Here is an 18,956-nt window from a genome sequence, read left to right as displayed (position 1 = left end):
CTAGTTTTTTCGAGGCTAGTTTTTGTTGTCATGTGTAGTTTGTTGCTTCTGTTTCAGTTAATTTCTGTTGAACTTAACTGTTGAGACAATGCTGAGCAAGAAGTGATAGGTCCCTGCAATATCCTGGACTGAGTCATGCTGAAAGAGTGGATATTGCTGTTCATTCTTCAGGCAAATCTGTGGCAACCTGGTGGAGAGAAGTATCCCCCCGCCTCCATTCTGCTGTGACCTCTCTCTAGCTGGGAAGCTCAGAAAAAGCTTTAGCTAAACACTGTCAAATAGAAGCTTTGTGCTTAACTATGCGTAAGTCCTGCTGAATGCAGTGAATTCCCTTCAGGGATGGGAAAGGGCAGTGGTACTGATTAATGCATAAAATGCCTGTTCACAGCTACTGAGGTTCATGGAAGTGTTTCTGTCTTCACCTAAGACTGTGTTTGGTTTTAGAACATTTTGGAAATGACACTCTTTGACAAGGATGTCCTAGTCAGCGATGAGCTCACTTCCATCGTCTTCGATGTAGGAGGCATGAAGCCAGGTCAGCCCCTGCTGCGCACTTTCAAGTTGAACCCCGAGGTTAGTCCACAGCTCCTTTCCCGGAGCTCTGAATAGCTGCAGCTCATGTTACAGAAATCAAGCAGTACATGCTTGTTCCATGCATCTAAGTGTTGTAGAGGCCACAAGGGGAAAATGTAGCAACAGATGGTGTTTAGGGACTTACTGTTATTTGAGATGTTTCTAAAATAACAAGTGATTTTTTTTGTGTTCCACAGTCTTTGGGATGTCCAGCTAAACAAAACTTTGGGGTGACTTCTGTCTTTCAGAAGATGTTGAAACGTTTTTGAAGAGGATTTTTGTTTTTAACAGGCAAGAAAGGCGTAAACTGGGCTTAAAATGAAAGGCATTTGTTGTCAGCTGTTTTGTGAATTGCAGACTACCTTATTTATTTGATCATCATCAGTTTGCAATGAAGACATTTACTGCTGCAAAGGTTACTTCTGTATTTAATAAGTCAAAAGCTTAAGAACAGCTTATTTTTTGCTGAGCTATGTTCAGTTACATTTAACTTCTGCTTCGTGAGGGTGACATTGGTGCCTATGAGCTGCTGTCAGTCCCTAGGCACTTATTTATGGCCTTGCAACAAGATGACTTTAGTTACGTAAAATAAGCTATGTCACCAATCTGATATCTTTTGTAATTGCCTCAAACACATTGCTACAATAGGCCTGGAGTACAGGTGAGCTAATGATGTGTTTTCTTGAGAAATCTGGCTTCAGTGCTGACGGTATGGTCAGAAGCAGATTAACTGGTATGTAGTTATCAGGGAGGTTTTCGTCAGTGTCACATGCCCTCTAAATGATTTGTGATCACAGAAGGAGACTTAGTAACTTGCTTGTTCCCGCTACGTTATCCTGTCTGCTGAATGCTTAAAAAGTGGTCTTGATCAGTAACTATGGAACTGGAAGCTGTAACTTCAGTGAAAGAAAATAGCCCAAGTTGGCTTCTACTTAGTTATTTTAGAAGCTGCACTGGGTCAATCATTTACTGTATGCTATGGCAGGGGGAAAGATGGCTGGGTCGAAGTCTATACATGACAAAATAAAGGCAGCAATGAGCTAGGAGTGTAATCTGCAGTGGGAGAAAAAAAATGGGAGGAAACACCAAGTCTCCTGTAGAAGCTGTTTTCAGAGGCAGCACTGCAGTGGTGCTTGAGCTGGAAGAGTGTTTATTCAAAAGCAGGGTAATGGATCAGAGAGCCAAGTCTCGCTTGTGGGCACTTGTCTCATCAAACATAGATGTGTCTGGTCATATAGAAAATGCCTGGGAGAACAGGAATGTTTAAAGTGCAGCAACAAAAAAGGCTGCATTCTGAAGCTTGGCTTGAGTTTTTGTAAAAGCGACAGAAGTAGTTGTTATCATTTTTAACAGGAGAAAAACTTAATCTCATGGAAAAGATTGTTATAATCATACTCACGTTCAGGGGTCACCTCTGACCAACTTCTATTTTTAAAGGATAATGAAGAGCTGGATGTAGAGTTCTGCTTGGAGAAATGGTGAGTCTTACCTGAGGAGCTAAGTGAATTTGTGCTCTAGGGAGATGTTGTGTTAGTTGCTTTTTTCTGAGCAGCGACAGTCTTGTTCATGAGGAGGCTAATGTGTTACGCTTTTCTATGATGCATAAGTTGGTCACCAGTGGCTGATTGCAAGTGTTCTTAAAGTGCCAACCACCAAAATTTGGGGGTACCGAAGAGGAAATAAAAGTTTGATTTTTATGGGAATGGCAACACTGCAAAGGAAGTTACTTCAACATATTTTGCATAAGCTAAATTCGTTAAGAGTGGAAAGCTTTACACACATAAAGTATACAGGTTATCTGTATGACAGTCTATCTAATCTCAGCTTTTCTTTGTTATCAAAATAACGACATGTTTATAGTGGTAGAGGAATTTTTCCTTCAGTAATTTTTTTCTGTTATTCTGTCAAGGGAAATAGAGTCAGTCTAGTGAGTATAATCCGTTGCAATGAGGACCTTCCTCTCCTGCCTCTTATCAGAGAGCTAGTTTGTGAGTAGGATGATACAAAAATTAAAACGAAAACTCATTTGCATTAAACCTCTTCATTTCACAGCTCAGATACCCCTACAGAGGTATTGACCAATGGAGTACTTGTGGTGAGTACACTGAAGTCAGTTATATGTATTGGGGTTTACCCCTGAACATAGGTGTTTAATAGAGGACAAGAATTGTTTAAGATTCAACTCCTGGATCCAAATAACTCATATTCTTGCCAGCACTTGCCTCTGCTTTAGAATTTGCTGTTTTAAAAAAATTCCTCAGTTTTTTGAAACTTGATACCATCTCCTGGGAAGGCTGATTTTTTTGTCCAGTATACCTGTTTAAAATATGTAAACAAAAAACTCTTAAGAAGGCTGGTGAGTCCTGAGGACCATCATGTGTTTTCTATTCTAGATGCTGTTTGGATGTAGTCTTCTTCCTTATCTTAACATTATTTCTAGGATTTTCTCATTGCCATTAATAAGTAGATCATAATTCTGGAGGTATTTGTCTATTCTCTTGGGATGATCAGGATTTTTTTTTTTTCAAAAAGTACATTATACATTAAAAATCTTTTTTTTTTTTTTTTTTCTTCCAAAGAAAAGGGGCTGAGATGCCAATTTTTAATAGGAGAAAGAAGGGAGGGAAAGAGTTGTCGCACTGTTGAAATGCAGATTAAAACTTTGCATTTCAACAATGAGAGAACTACTTCCCTCCATTTTTCAGGAAAAAATTGATGGCTTGTAATGGCTCACTTCTGCAGACTATTTCACGGTATAGAGCCCCTTGTGTTCATATTTCCCTCAGAAAATCAGTCTTAAGTTCAAGCAGTAGATATGTTTGCTGTCTTTGAGAGCAGTTATGGTTAATTAAATTTTGTATCCCCTGTCCTAGAAGGGAAGGTGAAGATTGTTTGGTGTGAGACACTGTTTCATGAGGACATGGATAATCCAAAACAAAAAGTCATGGCAGAATTTATGAAGTGTTTTCTAGAATCTGAACAGATTCTGTATAGGTACTCGCATGTCCATTAAAAAAAAAAAAAAAAAAAGATAAACATAATTAGAAGAAAGAAAGAGGAGGGAAAAAAAGTAAACTTGTAAATATGAGGTACAGGTTGAAAAAAAACCTGGAATAGGAGAAGTGGTTTTCATTCTGAAACAAGACCAAATAATCCCTTTTTGCTAAAATAAAACTTGCTCTTTATGGATTATATTGATCATTCAAATAATGTTTTTTGTGTTTTTTTTTTTTTTTTGAAACATTGTAGCTGTAAGCCTGATACCTACCATAGTAGGTGGATTAAGCTTCAACAAAAAAAAAAGAACTCAAATTTCATAACCAGAACGTGTTTCTTCTTTTCATAGGTTCATCCTTGTTTGTCTCTGCAAGGGACTGTCAACAAAGAAGAAAAAATAAAAGAGAAACAGCAAGGTATGTCTGCCTGCAGAGTCTACTTCACAGCATGTTTATTCCGTGGGAGAGAGGGGAGACCCCTCACTGTCTATCAAGTGTATTCTTATATGTTGACTACAAAATTGACTTTGTTAGTTAATTTAGTATTAAAAATAAAGGCAAAATAATATTGGGTCACTTCCATTGGGTGCCCCACGAAAGAGACTTGAGAGTCTTTACTTGTGTTTTCATATTTTCAGCTACATTTAACAAAAGTATTTGATTTTCAGCAAATGGATTCTGCAGTCTAAACGTCTTATTCTAATACACAGGTAGCTGTGCGGTCAAGCTTTCTGTTCCAGGGGCGTATCAGAAGCAGCTGTGTATTCCTTGGAGACCAGATAATGAGAAGGATTATGGAACCTCCTTTGTTTTTCATGTGGACAAAGAAATGCATCCAGAACTGCAAGTGGAGCTGGAGCAAACCATATCTATCCTACAGGTAAGCAGCTGTCCTGGCTGCTACAAAGGTTATAAACACTTTTGAATAAATCCACCCTGAAAACAGTGTCTTTGGTCTATAAAGAGCCTTTAAACATAAACTGAATGGCCTTAGTTTGATCATAAGAAGGCAGCCAATGTCTTCAGATGTCCAGGGATATCAGTTTTGGATATATTGTTCAGGTATGCATGGATCTCAAAAACTTGCACTGAAAGCAAGTTTCTTCTTGGTACTTGTGGTGCTGAAAGGGTCATTCATTATTAAGGTTAGTTGTCACTTCTAGATATACCTTTCAGATACAAGAATCAGAGTTAACTCTTTAATGTTGTACCTGGTCAAATCAGAATTTTCTAGGCTAGAATTCTGTCTTCAACTGATGTGTTTTCTGTTTCTGCATTAGGAATCGATGGCCAAGCTTAGGTTGATCTTTATTACCACTTGTTATGGATCCATTTTTCTCTATTTCAAATCCTGCTTTGAAGACTATACAAGTTCCCTTGTGGGTTTTCTGACACGTATCACTACAACAATTCAGGGGAAAAATGCTATATTTGGAGATAAAGGTTTTTGTGTGTGGCAGACAGCTATATTAGAAAAATATAATAATTAAAACAAACAAACAAACAAAAACAGCTGTTTCAGTGACAGAAATAATCCCAGCAAAGATCTGTCAAGCAGAAAGCAGGACAGGAGTCCAAGGTCTCAGAAAGCCTTAGACTGCTTTGGAAAAGGGTTAGTTGTAATGATTGCCAGGATTGTTTGCTATTTTGTTTTATTTTTGTTTGTTTATGATAGTCATATCATTAACATTTTTACTGAAGCACTCAAACAACATTTTATTTTTTATTAGGATGGGATGAACCCTGATATTGAAAAGCATACTACAGTTCTGGGACGGGGGACTGTACCAGTTAATTCCCTTCCTGTTGGACAAAAAGTTGATAGAGTTGTTTCTCTGGGAGAGGTAATGTCAACTATTGCACCTATTTTAACATGCTTTGAATACCCCCCACCGGTTTTAGGCATTTGGACAGTTAAACTGCACGTGATTCTTAGGAGTGCTGTTTTCTTGTAGATCTAGAATGAAATAGCGATATTACTCAGTGCAGCTTTTCTAAAAATGTTTTCATGGCTGGCAAAGGTAAGAAACAAAAATATCTGAGGAGGAGAGAAGCAAGAAGCTTGAAGAAGAAACAAATGTTTTGTCTGCTCTCTGATTTCGTTTAGTCACTGTAAATAAACTATTTCAGATTACTAAAAATGTTTGAAATAGATTGAAGAGAAAGGTGTTCCACAGAGGTAGTTTTGTGAATGAGTGCTGTTCTAGTTAGTATCTTGTGACCATGTTGATGTAATAACCTGTATTTAGTAGTGCCACCTATGCAGTTGCTATCAATTGCAAGATTTTTTCTGTGTTCACAGGGACAAAGTTTGGATATAAGTTTGAAAGCTGAAGAGAGGTGAGTGGGAACCTCAAAGATCTCTAAAATGAGGAAAGGCCTTAATTCTCATAGGGAGCTGAGTGATTATCCCTGCTGCTCTGGGAAAGTCTGCTGTCTCAATCAAACTCTTGGGACAGATAAAAGAGAAAACCTTCTTGATTATTTTTCTTTTCACATACGTGAAATATTATTCTCTTTCAAGACACTATCTCTTGGATTGGTGTTAATCCTGCTGAAATCTGAACAACATTTTCTGTTTTCCTAACACTTAAACATATTAAGTGTGGGAAGCTGATGGTGTAAATATTAAGTAGTTTTGATAGATGCAGATAGTTCCCAGAATATCAGTGCTGTACTGACAAATAGGGAAGGACAGCTTGATGTGTGAAGAGCTTGAATGGGGGAATGGTGCAAGAAAGGAGTGCTAAGGAAATAACACACAAAACTGAGAAGTTGTCGTATGAGTTGGTAGGGTAATTAGATATATAGTCATTAACTGAAGATCCTCCTCCCCTTTCAAAAACTCGTATAGCAAGTTTGTTTTCCTGTTGTACCCTCCTGACACTGTTGTAAAATCACTTTCCCCTCATTTTCCATCTGTGTCAATGCAGTGTTCTCAATTGCTCCTTGTACAATTTTCTTTCAACCACTGAGAATCTTTTCTTCCTGTCTGTGAAATTCCTGAAGCTTAACCTGAATGCCTGCCTAACACAGATTTTGTATTTAGACATAGAGAGAAAAACTACAGGGAGATGTTTCAGTTTTAATCCCAAATGCTCTTATTGCAAAACAGCTAGTAAATAGATATACACTTCAGACAGCAGTCTGAGTGGTAGCCATCTAACAGTTTGATCCAGTGATTCATGTCAGCACCTAGAATGTGTTTACAAAAAATGCTTTTCCCAGGAAATTACAAATCCTGCAGAACTTACTGTTTTTTGTGTATGCTTTGATTTCTTTTTCAGTACTTGGGATCTAGATATACGTCTGGGTTTTGACCTCTGTAAAGAGGAGAGAGAATTTGTGGACAAAAGGAAGAAATTAGTTTCTGAGGTGCTGAAGAAGACTCTTAATTTAAAGGAATCCCCTCGGAAAGATGAGGTATTGAGCACAGAGAAATTCATAAATCCTTTGTGCTTGGTTGATAATTAGTTAAGTATTGTAGGATTCTTTGCCTATAACCAACAGAATATGGTTCACATTTACCATGAGAGATCCCCGCAGCATTTCATTACTGAAGTTTCATGTCTTGTATTTCTAAAATTCTGAGGGATGTGTGTGATTTGTGTGATTTGAATTGTGATGATGGGAGAGACAATTTTAGAAAGGTTTAGTTGAAGCTCACCATAGAGAACCAGCTTCTAAATTGCTGATTTGGAGACAGTTATTTCTAGATATCCTGATATATTCCCCTGTGATCTTCAGGTGGTGTTAGGAGAATCACCTCTCCTTTTTTCCCCTATTCTAATGTGCATGTTGTATGGCATGCAACTAAATGTGTGTTAATATACATAACAGTTTCAGGAAGTCACTGTCATGAAGATAACTGGTATCTTTATGGTAAGCCATGTATTTCAATTACAGAACAGGGAAAAGGGTGCTGATGGAAATCAAACCTAAAATTAATTGAAATGTAAATGGAATGGATATAGTATTTCCTATGTAAGAACAGGATTACTTTTGTGTAACTGTTGATTTACTGGCAATTCAAAAGTCTGTGATTGTCACTCCTGAGTTTGCTGGCTGCAGGTTCCAGTTGTGGCAGTACTGGGGTCTGGAGGTGGGATGAGAGCACTGACTTCATTCTATGGCAGCCTAGCTGGGCTTCAGCAGCTGGGCCTTCTGGATGCTGCAATATATCTGAGTGGGATTTCTGGCTCTACTTGGTAAGTTGTGTGCAGTGCTGACTCCAGAAACTTATAGTTGAATATGTTAGTATCGATGCAAAAAATAAGGCCAGAACTGTATTTTTGCCATTTACAGACAGAAAATGAAGTTAAATGTTTCAACAGATTTCGCCTGAGAGTTCTGATGGGAATCCTAAAGAGTCAAAGATTCATTATCACTTGTAACTTATACAGTTATTGGCTAAATTTATAAATCTGCTGCTTTTGCAAGCATGGCAGCTAGTAGCAGAACTTAGTACATGAATAAAGCTGCTGTGGATTCCCTCAGAACCCTGACTTCAAAAACTTGCCCTATGTGCTTACCGTTGCCAAGAAGATAACCAGGGTGGTGCAACACTGGAAACATCTCTATGCAGACCACTAAGTCACTAACTTCTGCAGTGGCACATGCAGCTGAGTGGCGGAATAGCACTGGATTTGGTAGTCTGGAGCAATGTGCTGAAGTGTCAGACATGGTTAGAATGTTTCAGTAGCTCAGTTTTTGGAGTGTGTGTTGAAATCCACCCTTCCTATAAGTACGCATTGTTTTCGTGAAATGATTTAACTGAGTTTTGAATCTTGACAATATAACCTTCCATTCCATAGCTTTGTGCATTAACTTCTGTTTGTAAAACATTCTTAACTAACCTTTTGATTCAAAGTTAGACTTTCAAATAAATTTAGTCATCCTCTAACCAAGCATCTAAACTGTCTCATTTTAATCAGACCTGTGTTCTGATGAAGGCTATGGCCTTTATTACTATGCAATAGAACCCTTGCTGTCTGCTAGTCTCTGAGTCATTATGGCCTGAAGTTAACTCATATTTATAAGTTAGCACGTGAGCTAATACATGATTTTTGTAACGTCCGTGAAAGATATATTAGGAATCAGGGAGAAGCTGTCATGCAGGTCAGGGTTCTCAGCATGTTTTAGAGCACAGAGATCAATTATTATTGGCTCTTTACAATGTCTTATTTTTAGCTAGACTTCTCAAGCCATGAAGTAAATATTACTCACAGGAGTAACAATGTCTAGCTATAATTCATTGTTAACATAAAGGCCACTTTTACTGATGACCTTAATGTAATCATTTTCAGGTGTTTATCAACATTGTATCAAGACCCTTACTGGTCACAGAAAGATCTTCAAGATGCGATCAACAGAGCTCAGGGTATTGTGTCCAGCAGCAAAGGAGGGGCATTTTCCCCAGAACGACTGAAATACTATTTCCAGGAGTTGAATTCAATGGAAAGTAGTGGACGGAAAGTTTCCTTCACAGATTTGTGGGGTCTTATTGTGGAGTATTTCCTACAACAGAAGGTAAAAGAGTTCATGTTAGTCTTCCAGCTGGGACCTCAGCACACCCATATGTTGAATGTCAAGAAATTTATTAGTCTCTGCCTTTATAGGCTGTTTGGGAATAGGCAGTGTTGTGGAATAAACATAGAGGGTTTTCATTTCTTTCTGCCTCAGATATCCCAGCACCCCTCTTTACTAAAGAATTTTGAAATTTTATGTATTAGTGCTATAGAAAAACTGAGTGTTTATTTGGAATAACTTGTTAAATTAATAGCTTTTGTATTGGGCAGGTTAAGCCTGAAAAAATGTTGATATTGGTTTTGCAAAACTGTATTACTATTCTGTATTTTTTATGCTAATTGAAATCAGAGGAGTAAGTAGCTTGTTAATAACATCTGATATTCTAATTATACAACTGCAGAAATCCCAACAAAACTTAATTGTATGCATGGACTGAGGGAGGAAAGGGACTTTGAAGTAGTAGCATTGTTAGTCAGATGGTAAGAAACAGCTTCAAATTACTGAAGTATGGGGACAGAATTTATGTTAATATGTTTCTCCTTCTTTGTTTGTAACAAGGAAGATGCATCAAAGCTGTCTGATCAGCAAGAAGCAGTGAAATGGGCCCAGAACCCTTATCCCATCTATGCAGCTGTCAATGTGAGACCCAATATTAGTAGTGGTGACTTTGCAGGTATGAACATGGCAGGTTTCTTTTGGTTTGCTAAAATCTATAAATTCCTTTCACCTACACAGTTCCAGTTGTCTTTTGTTGAAACTCACTATTCAGGTAATGAACAGCTGACAACAGATAACAAAGCTTAAAAGGCGATAGGGTAATGAATAACAGTGTGTTGTCATCCCAATTACAAATGTTTTCATTATGGGTATGAAGGAAGAGTATTAACTCAGCTGGCTACTCTGCATGTTTTACAAGAAAATGCCTGAAATATTCAGGAGCTAAGAGGGAAGATTGTTGTAATACTTAAGTCTGTCTGCATTGGAAAACCGAAGTACTTGGTAATCAAGAGACCTACTTCATGTAGCTGGGATTTTTCTTTTATAATTTCACGTATCTGATTTATGGAAAATTCAGGTAATATGATGGATTGGAAAACTTGCAGCATGTGTCATGAAAATAGTGGTATTTAACAGCCTGGGTTCTTTTTAGTTGTACAGTTGCAGAACAAAAAGGCCAGTCCTATTGCATGTCACTTGCAATTTTAAATACAAGGCAACAAGCAATCACAGAGTCAAACAGGAACACAAATTGTTGTGTCCATCATTGTACAACTATTATTTTTTTCCCTTTTTGTTGGTCTTCTTTTGTTCAGGAAGAGTGTGTGTGGGTGTATGTAAGGAAGATGAATTTTAAAGCAGAACTTGAAGGACAATGAATTTCATTTGCAAATATTTGTGGAGAGCTTTCAAGCATGAAGGGACATTTCAATAAGTAGACAATGAATTCTACCACAGTTGGTCAACTGAGATGTGAAATCAGTATTGTAATATTTACTGATAGTAAACAGGATGAGGAAAATACAGGAAAATTGAAGTAGCTTCCCTTTGACATGATGAAAAAAGTTTAAAATAGAGGTGAAATGGGTAGGATATTTCTGCAGTAACAGTCAAAATGGAGCAAAAAAAAAAAAAAAATTCTCCAAAAAGCCAGGAAGAAAAGAGATGGGATTGAGGTAGTGAAACCTGTACAGCAGTTGATATTAATGATGTGTATGTAAGATGGAGGCTCCATGAGAAGAATGGCAAGGAAGTCCACAGTAATAGCGAAAGAAGTGGAGGGAGACTCCCTTATGCCCCACTTGTGTGAACAGAAATCAAATGAGTATTTTTTACCTACACTTACTTTGAGGTGAGTAAATCCTCACTAATCGGATGTCTTGTTCTTAGAATGGTGTGAGTTTACTCCCTATGAAGTTGGGTTTCGCAAATATGGAGCTTTTGTCCGAACAGAGGACTTCGACAGCGAGTTCTTTATGGGAAGGCTTATCCAGAAACGTCCAGAGCCTAGAATTTGTTTTCTACAAGGTATGAGCTTACAGTAATAAATAGAAGGGGTAGATAGAAAATCACATTGCTTTTAGGACTTATCAACTGAAACCTATGCTTTTTTGTCCCTTTCTAAAGAGTTCAAAAAGGGTAAAAATGTCAAATCTTTCTCTAAAGGTATAGGTGCAGTTGTTACAGTATTATAGTCTGATACTCCTTAGTCTGCAGAGTCTTTTTGAAGACTAGCTCCCAGTGGTGTTACAAAAGCCCAGTGAAGGTGTCTAGATTAATTCAGAAAATGAGGGCATATATTTTTGATATTACTGTTTACAAAAAATTTAACATTCAGCCAAGCTGTGTAGCATCACATTGCTTTTAGATATGGTCGTACGTGTAGGAGGTGATGTCTGTTACAGCATGTTGCTTCATTCCATTTACATCTTGTCTTCTTTGTTGCTGAAGTTTGTTTTTTTTTTTTTAATTTTTAAAATCATTTACCTTCTGTCAGCTTTATCTTCTGTGTTAGTAAAAGGTCTCTTAAGATCCCTCATATATTTTTCAGAACCTGAACAGAGAAAGAAGTATTTCGAGTGTCAGCTTAATGTTCAGTGTTAAATGGAGATCAGACAGGTTGTTGAACAGGATGTGCATTTTAACTAGAGAACCTTTCCCTCAATTAAAATGACATCCTTGTAGGAATAAATTACTGTACATCAAACTTACTGTACAATTACTGTAGATCAAAATCCAGGGAAGGTCAGGGAAGACTATTGCTTCCTCAAAGTTAGAGTGAAGTATCCTGCGCTGCAAAATATTTTTGCTTGGGATAGTGTTGTTCTTTTCCAAGGTTTATTGGTACTTACTGCCTTGTTTATTGGTACTTGCAAATGCTGTGGTTGTGGTATTAGACATTTGTCTCTCTGTCTTCCTAAAACTAGTGCTTTGGTGTGCCTGAGTAACAGATTCAACCATGATGTACCCCTCATGAGTGTAGTGCATCAAAGAGATGAGGCAAAATTGGGTTAGGTGCTAGAGATGATGCTGTCAGTGAGTGTCGTTCTCTAGGTCTCAGTTTTAGGTGGTTTCTCCAATTTGCCTTAGTTGTTTATATCTGCTTATATCTTATGTTATTTACGTCTATTTTATGTCTTATGTTTAAATCTTAATTGTTTATATCATATGATCATAGAGAGTCCTAATGGCCTTTACACTTAAGAGCTGCATCCTATTTGGAGCATTATCCTTGAAGGTGTATGCAGGCAGTGAAAATCTACATACAAAGATGCTGTTTTATTAGAAACAGAGTCAGGAATGTGAAGACTATAAATTGTTTATAACATTTTTTTCCAGAGTAAAAGAACTACAGCTAATGTACTGGAAGTATTTTCTTTCTGCGATTTGGAACACAATGGTAGTTACTTAAAGCTGGAATGCTTCAGTTGGGTCAGAAGATCTTTAGACCCTGCAAGAGCTCTTAAAGCTTTCTTAAAGAATAATAGAATCATAGAACAGCTTGGGTTGGAAGGCATCATCTAGTTCCAACCCCTCTGCAACTGTGCTTGCTACGCAGCTGCTGCTTCATACAGGCATTTCTATGTACCTGAAATACTGAACTTCTTTGCCAATCACTATTGCTCCGAGTCTGCCCTGGATACCTTGCTAATCTTCTGTCTCAGTAGGTTTGTCTGCAAAGCTCTAGGCACTAAGTCTCTTCTAATTCCCTATATCTTTCTACCCAGTCCACTCTTGATCATACTTGCCAAAAACTACTGCTTTAGGTCTTCCCATTCTCTTGCCATCTTTCTTTATCTCATAGAAGAGCTTCCCTCTCATAGAAGTTTCTTCATTAGATTATTGCATCCGAATTTGTCATGATTCACTCAAAGGTTTAAACTCAAACAACAAATATTAGAATAGTAGGGGTTGAGTGGCAACCTTCTCCGTGATGGCAGCTGAGTAATAGGCCTTTTGGTTATACCAGAAAAAGCCTTTCAAGTATTAAATTATTTCTTTCTTCTTTTGCAGGAATGTGGGGCAGTGCCTTTGCTGCAAGCTTGGATGATATCTGCTTGAAAGTAGTTGGAACAGGATTGAGCTTTCTAGAGCCTTTCAAAGATGTTATCAAAGTTATAGGTAAGAACATTTAAAAATTTAAAGAATGTAGTGTGTGTAGTTTTCAAAGCTAGCATAAGGGATGGGTTTGGACAGATAGCTCTTGTGCTGTATATTACTCTATTACATACATATCACTATTGCATACATAGTGAATAGAGTCTAATATATATATATATATATATATATATATTTTTTTTTTTTTTAATATGACCTTGACTATAATTTTGGCTAGTTCTGGGATCTATCTTAAACACCTCTTGCAGTTCAGGGGTCCTTATCACAAGAAGAGAAGGGCAGAAACCCAACAGCTATGCAGGAGGTGAAGAATAAGTTTTCAGTTCCCTTCTTGGCCTATTTTTTTTTAAAATGTTGAATAATCTGGTTGAATGTTAGTATTCTTCATTTGTATGATGCCTCTCTAGTAGTGAAAAGGAAATGTATTAAAGGCTGAGAGTTGCTTAGGTGCATGTTTATAACGTCATAGGGAATAGAGATAGAAGAGATTTTTTCCTCTCTGCAGATCTATTTTTCACACTTGTGCTGCTGTAACTATAAATACTGTTGTTGTCTTGCTGTCACTTGCTACCAGGTGTTTCTTTGTGTGCATTTGAAATGAAAAGGGACAATGATTTGAATAATCCCTTTTAAATAGGGCAGGTAAATATCCAACCATATAAATGGCAGCTTATTTAAATTTCATTACAATATTTTTTAATTAGAGGACAAAATCAGTGTTCAGACTAAACATTGCAGAAAAAAGTCTGATTGAAATGATGAAGCTGGATGAGCATTGTGTATTTATTCTGCACCCTGTTGTGGTTTCTGTAGATGACTGTCGAAGATCTCATTTCCGAGATCCAACACGACTGAAGACTCGCTTGGTTATACCTGGGGGCCCCTTGTTGCAAATTTTCCAGGATTTCTTCAAGTCCCGGGTCACATGTGGAGAGACATTCAACTTCATGCAGGGGTTGTATCTTCATAAAGATTATGTTAATGTCAAGAAATTTGTGGTTCGGAAAGGTGAATGAACCTGTATGTATCTGGGATATAGGATAGTGTGTTAATGTTCAGTAACGTGCTATGTCCGGACTGATTTTATTCCATTGAAGTGAGGGAATTTAACTCTTCTTATGCCATAGCAAAAAGTTGATCTGCTATTTGTCTTCCCTCATATGAGGCAAGCTCCTTATAGGGTGTTATAGGCCATTCTCAGTTCAATGTGTGGGTTGGAATGTCTTTTTCTCTTATAACCCCAGCACAACCTTTTTGTTGCTTGTATCCAGAGCTGTGTAAAGAAGCATTATAGTTACTTGAAATGTCTTCCAGGCACTCATCTGGATGCGTTTCCTAACCAGTTGACCCCCATGGAAGAGAGCTTGTATTTAGTGGATGGTGGCTTTTCTATCAACTCTCCCTTTCCATTGGTACTTCAGCCAGAGAGAGATGTGGATGTTATTTTGTCGTTCAATTTCTCCTGGGAAGCTCCGTTTGAGGTGTGAGACATAGCTGAACTTTATTACATGAGGATAAGAGCACAGAATGATATCTACAATGGCAGCAGATCAGATGAGGAGATAGGAAGTGATAACTAATAAGATTTGTTTCAAAAGCCTAAGTGTGTCATATTACCTAAAATAAGAATATTTGCTTAGCTCATAAGATCTTTGTTACATAATTCTATGCTTGTACTTCTAATGAAAAATTGGCTATTGGTGACTTTTATCGTGCAAGCAAGTTGTCCTGTATACATGTATACTAGTGTTTATTTTTAAGTGCAGAAAAGTCAAGGTATAGATATAGATATAAAACATATAAAAAGGGTTTTAGATGAAAACTGTTGATGTTTAATAGTAGTGCTTAGTTATACTATTCTTTTTTCTGTATCATCGGCCAGATAAATTGCTTCATCCAATCTGGAGGATGAATTTTTCTTTGTTTGTTTGGATTTTTTTGTTTTGATAGAATCTCTCTCCTTTTGAGGATAGTAGTTAGGCAATCTTAAAGGTATGGCTGGTATTCTATCAAAATTACTTTTGTTCTTTGACAACAGGTTTTAGAGTTGGCTCAGAAATACTGTGAGGAGCGGGAGATTCCTTTTCCAAAAATCAAACTGAGTGATGAAGATGAAAAGAAGCCAAAAGAGTGCTACATGTTTGTGGATAACAATAATCCAAAGGCTCCCATTGTGCTCCATTTCCCATTAGTGAATGACACCTTCCGGAAATACAAAGCTCCAGGTAAGGGTTCAGTGTTCCTACTTTCACTCTCCTTAGTACTTACCTATAAATTATTAAACTGTTACGTTAATTTAAGGTAGGATCAACTTCCACAATTTTTTTGGAAGGGAGAGTGAGAGAAGAGCCTGGCAATTAAAAAACAAAGCTAACAAACAAACAAACAAAAAAACAGCAACAAAATGCAAGCAATAAAACCATCTAAAGGGCAGAAGGAATCAAAATGGGTAATGTTTTTGCTTATTTTTGATCAGTCTGTCCTGATGTCTGATACTGTTACTTCTAATTACCCTACATACAGGAAAGCACAATAAATCAGGTTAAATAATAAGTTTGTTTGTTTATTGGGTATGAATGAGCCAATAGGTAGCAAAGTGTTGTGGACCAGTCTGTATGTCAGATCATATAACAGTGCTAAATGTTCTGTGCCTTTGCAGCGTAAAGGTCAAGTTATTAAGGAAAACAATCCCTGTTTCAGTTAATGTGATTTATATAGACCATAAGGTCTATCACTGTTTGTCAAGCAAGAGTGCTGGGATGAAGCGTAGAGCTATACTTTTAGGTAGAGACAGACAAAATTCCATGCCGTATTTTTCCCTTAGTGGGAGAGAGCAGCGTCCTGAGAAAAACTTTGGAATACATAGAGAAGAATATGCAGGACTGACCAGACAAGGGAAACATAAGTTGCCCTGTTAATGCTTTCTGTATTAATACAATGGCAATTGCCAGGCTCTCAGTGCACAAAGATGAGGAGATTCAAATTAGTGGGCCTGACTGTGGTTCAAGACTGCTCTTTCTGTAGTACCAAGAAGCAAAAGTGTTTTTAGCAAATGACTTTAACATTGAGCTTTCACTACTAGTGTTTAGATTTAAATGTTAGGGTGCTAAAAACCACTAGTTGCCATTTTAAACGTATTTTAAAAAATTATACTAGCCTCTTGAGGTTAGTTCAACTCAGGGTGTTGGTATCTTTTATTATCTAGTTAATAGCACTTCCAGGAAGAATTGAGCAATTGGAAGCATGGCTATTATGGACATGCTAAACAATTTATCATAATGAAAATGCATTTTAATCCTGTGTTTTGGAGTCTAGTGGAAGCAGGAGAGGTAATAATGCTTTGTCTTCAGTTTCTAAGCACTTTGTGTCCTGAAGGAGCTGAAATGCCTGAGGAAGAGCTCTGAGGAAAGATTTGAGGTTCAACAGAGTTACCTGTGATATAGCCTCCTTGCAGAATCCAACTAAAATGAGTCTGCCACTGCTGAGTCATTTTAAGAAATAAATAAATATTTATATATATAAAATATAAATATATATATATTTTTTTTCTTCTTGCAGGCATTGAACGCGAGTCAGAGGATGAGAAATCCTTTGGTGACTTTGTCATTGAGACAAAAGATTCTCCTTACCGTACACTGAATTTCACCCTTGAGCCATATGATTTCCGCAGGTTAGTGGAAGTGAATCGCTACAATGTTCTGAACAACAAGGACACTCTCTTCAAAACCCTGAACTTGGCTCTGCAAAGGAGAAAGCGGAAGAATGTCAGCAGTACATCCAATACATGAGTACCTTCCATAATTGAGGATAAAGGCAGGCTGCAGTGTACCAAAGCCATGTGGTTCAAGCCTGAAAGCCGAAAACTGTTAGCTGGAAACTGTCTTCTTGGGAAGGGAGTAAAGCATGTGACATTGAAAGTCTATTCAAGATATCAGATGGTCTTAGAAAAACCCAAGAGAGAGTTACATCGGTGTTATACTGTTATATCAAACAGAAAAAATAGGGTTGTGTGTGAGTGTGGAAGAGGAGGAAATTATTTAGCCTGGTATCTCATCTAATGGCAGCTGATAACTAGAGAGATCTGTGCAAAGAGTGCTAGCATCTGGAGATTATCTCACAAACTCCACTGGTTTGTGGATAAAGGATCTCTGTCAAAGATGTGGGTAGTTATGAGGAAACATTGATTTCTTCCATATCTTTAACATTCTTGCTTTTTGAACCTCCATGAGGTTTTACCATTTACCTCATCTGGCATATAATTCAATGGATTGTAACCATGCATTGAGAGAGAAAATGTTCTTTTGCTTTCAACTTGCTACTGGCTATTGCCCGTATATTTGCAAGACCAAACAGTTGTTAGCTGTCTACCATTTTTGCTATTCATGGTTTAAGATACCTGGTATTTCCTTCTTACCTGTCTCAGGAGTTAGTAATGGCCTTCAGTGTCCCAAAAGTTCAATCAGAGTAAATTATTTTGATAAACATTTTTTTTTTTAGGATTTTTTTTGAGGTAGGTTTTTTTTTTAATTTAAGAAATTTTTTAAATTTAAGAATTGAAGACAAACCATGTGATTGTGCTGCTTCTTCCTATAGTTTGATCATCACAAGATGAGGAAATTTAAAAATAAATCGGTAAATGCTACAAGTTTCGTCTTTGTCTTTCTGTGTAAGAGGAAAGAAGACTCCTTGAAGGAATATAAAATAAATCTTTTTTCTTTTTTTTAACCTTGGGCTTGCAATTCAGACAGAGCTTTGTTCAAGGAATTAATTTGTGTGTTTCCACGTTATAGGAACATTGATGTTCAAGGTAGGAAGACCTTATAAATGTTAATAAATAATGTCAGATGCTGCTATGCTGTGGTTTGGAATTTACCTCACTTTGCAGAAAGCTTGGAGGAAAGGACTGAATTTTGCAGTTGGAACATATCTAGCACAAAAACAACAGGAAGAATAATTGTTTGCTTTTGTGGCTTTTATATTGAACCGGATGTACTGATTCTGTATTTGAAAATTGGAGAGAGGAGCATTTTCTGAAATGATGTATAGTTTTATACAAAGATAAGGTTGTTGATTTCTTTTTTGGAATGTGTTCCTCTTCTAATAAATTCTAATTCTATTAAAGTTATTCACAGTTTTTCTTATTAACACTCATTATTATTCTTATAATCCTTATTCTAATAAGAGGTAAGCAAAATGTCAATACTGTATTGTACAGCTTCACTTACTACTTCATTTATAACTGATGAGGTGGGAAAGTAACTTATTAAGGTCATTTCAGGCTGGTGCTGCACAGCAGTAGAAAGTCATCTCTTTATTATAAAGCTTCTCTTTGAGGAACCATGACCCATTTTTTTTTTTAAAGGATTTGTATTTTTTATATACATTCTGGACAGTGACTTTGGGTGGTTAAACTTCCTTGATGTCTGGAAGGACATATACTTTATGTCCTCAGTACTTCCTTAAGCTGAAATATGAGAAACGGCAATTTAATATTACCCTTTTTTTATTTATAATTGGTGCCAAAAAGCTACCTGCTTTGTAGGAATCTGACATCTTCCATACACGTTCAGTGATGCTTTATTTTCCTTCCCGTGCAGGATTTTCAAGTATTCTTGTCTCAACTGCCTTTCACCTTGCTGCCATTGCCTTTGAATTTATAGCGAGATGGGAGTTTCCTTTGTTCCTCCTGTGTTGTTTTTTTCTTATAAAGTGCATCTGAAGTTAACTGCATGGTTTGATTAC

At 37.1% G+C, this 18,956-nt stretch overlaps 1 protein-coding gene across 4 annotated transcripts in view; it reads left to right on the top strand.

Annotated features, from left to right (window-relative positions):
• PLA2G4F (phospholipase A2 group IVF) overlaps window positions 1–18,339 on the top strand; it is a 28,131-nt gene extending 9,792 nt beyond the window's left edge. For 2 of the 4 annotated variants that reach the window (XM_068683977.1, XM_068683976.1), the window contains exons 4-20: window positions 445–573; window positions 2,011–2,051; window positions 2,626–2,668; window positions 3,920–3,986; window positions 4,280–4,449; window positions 5,300–5,413; window positions 5,872–5,909; window positions 6,857–6,992; window positions 7,641–7,777; window positions 8,876–9,098; window positions 9,657–9,771; window positions 10,986–11,123; window positions 13,110–13,217; window positions 14,028–14,222; window positions 14,529–14,695; window positions 15,253–15,439; window positions 16,773–18,339. In XM_068683977.1, the coding sequence (XP_068540078.1) occupies window positions 445–573; window positions 2,011–2,051; window positions 2,626–2,668; window positions 3,920–3,986; window positions 4,280–4,449; window positions 5,300–5,413; window positions 5,872–5,909; window positions 6,857–6,992; window positions 7,641–7,777; window positions 8,876–9,098; window positions 9,657–9,771; window positions 10,986–11,123; window positions 13,110–13,217; window positions 14,028–14,222; window positions 14,529–14,695; window positions 15,253–15,439; window positions 16,773–17,002 (2,238 nt within the window). In that variant the 3' untranslated portion in view covers window positions 17,003–18,339. Of the gene's footprint in view, window positions 1–171; window positions 304–444; window positions 574–2,010; window positions 2,052–2,625; window positions 2,669–3,919; window positions 3,987–4,279; window positions 4,450–5,299; window positions 5,414–5,871; window positions 5,910–6,856; window positions 6,993–7,640; window positions 7,778–8,875; window positions 9,099–9,656; window positions 9,772–10,985; window positions 11,124–13,109; window positions 13,218–14,027; window positions 14,235–14,528; window positions 14,696–15,252; window positions 15,440–16,772 lie in introns of those variants that run through there. The other 2 variants (XM_068683978.1, XM_068683979.1) reach the window with 2 other exon arrangements.
• Window positions 18,340–18,956: the final 617 nt, after the last annotated feature.

Source organism: Anas acuta, chromosome 5 (assembly GCF_963932015.1).
Source record: "Anas acuta chromosome 5, bAnaAcu1.1, whole genome shotgun sequence".
In the NCBI taxonomy this organism is placed as follows: Eukaryota; Metazoa; Chordata; class Aves; order Anseriformes; family Anatidae; genus Anas; species Anas acuta.
This window is presented reverse-complemented; position numbering and strand designations above follow the sequence as displayed.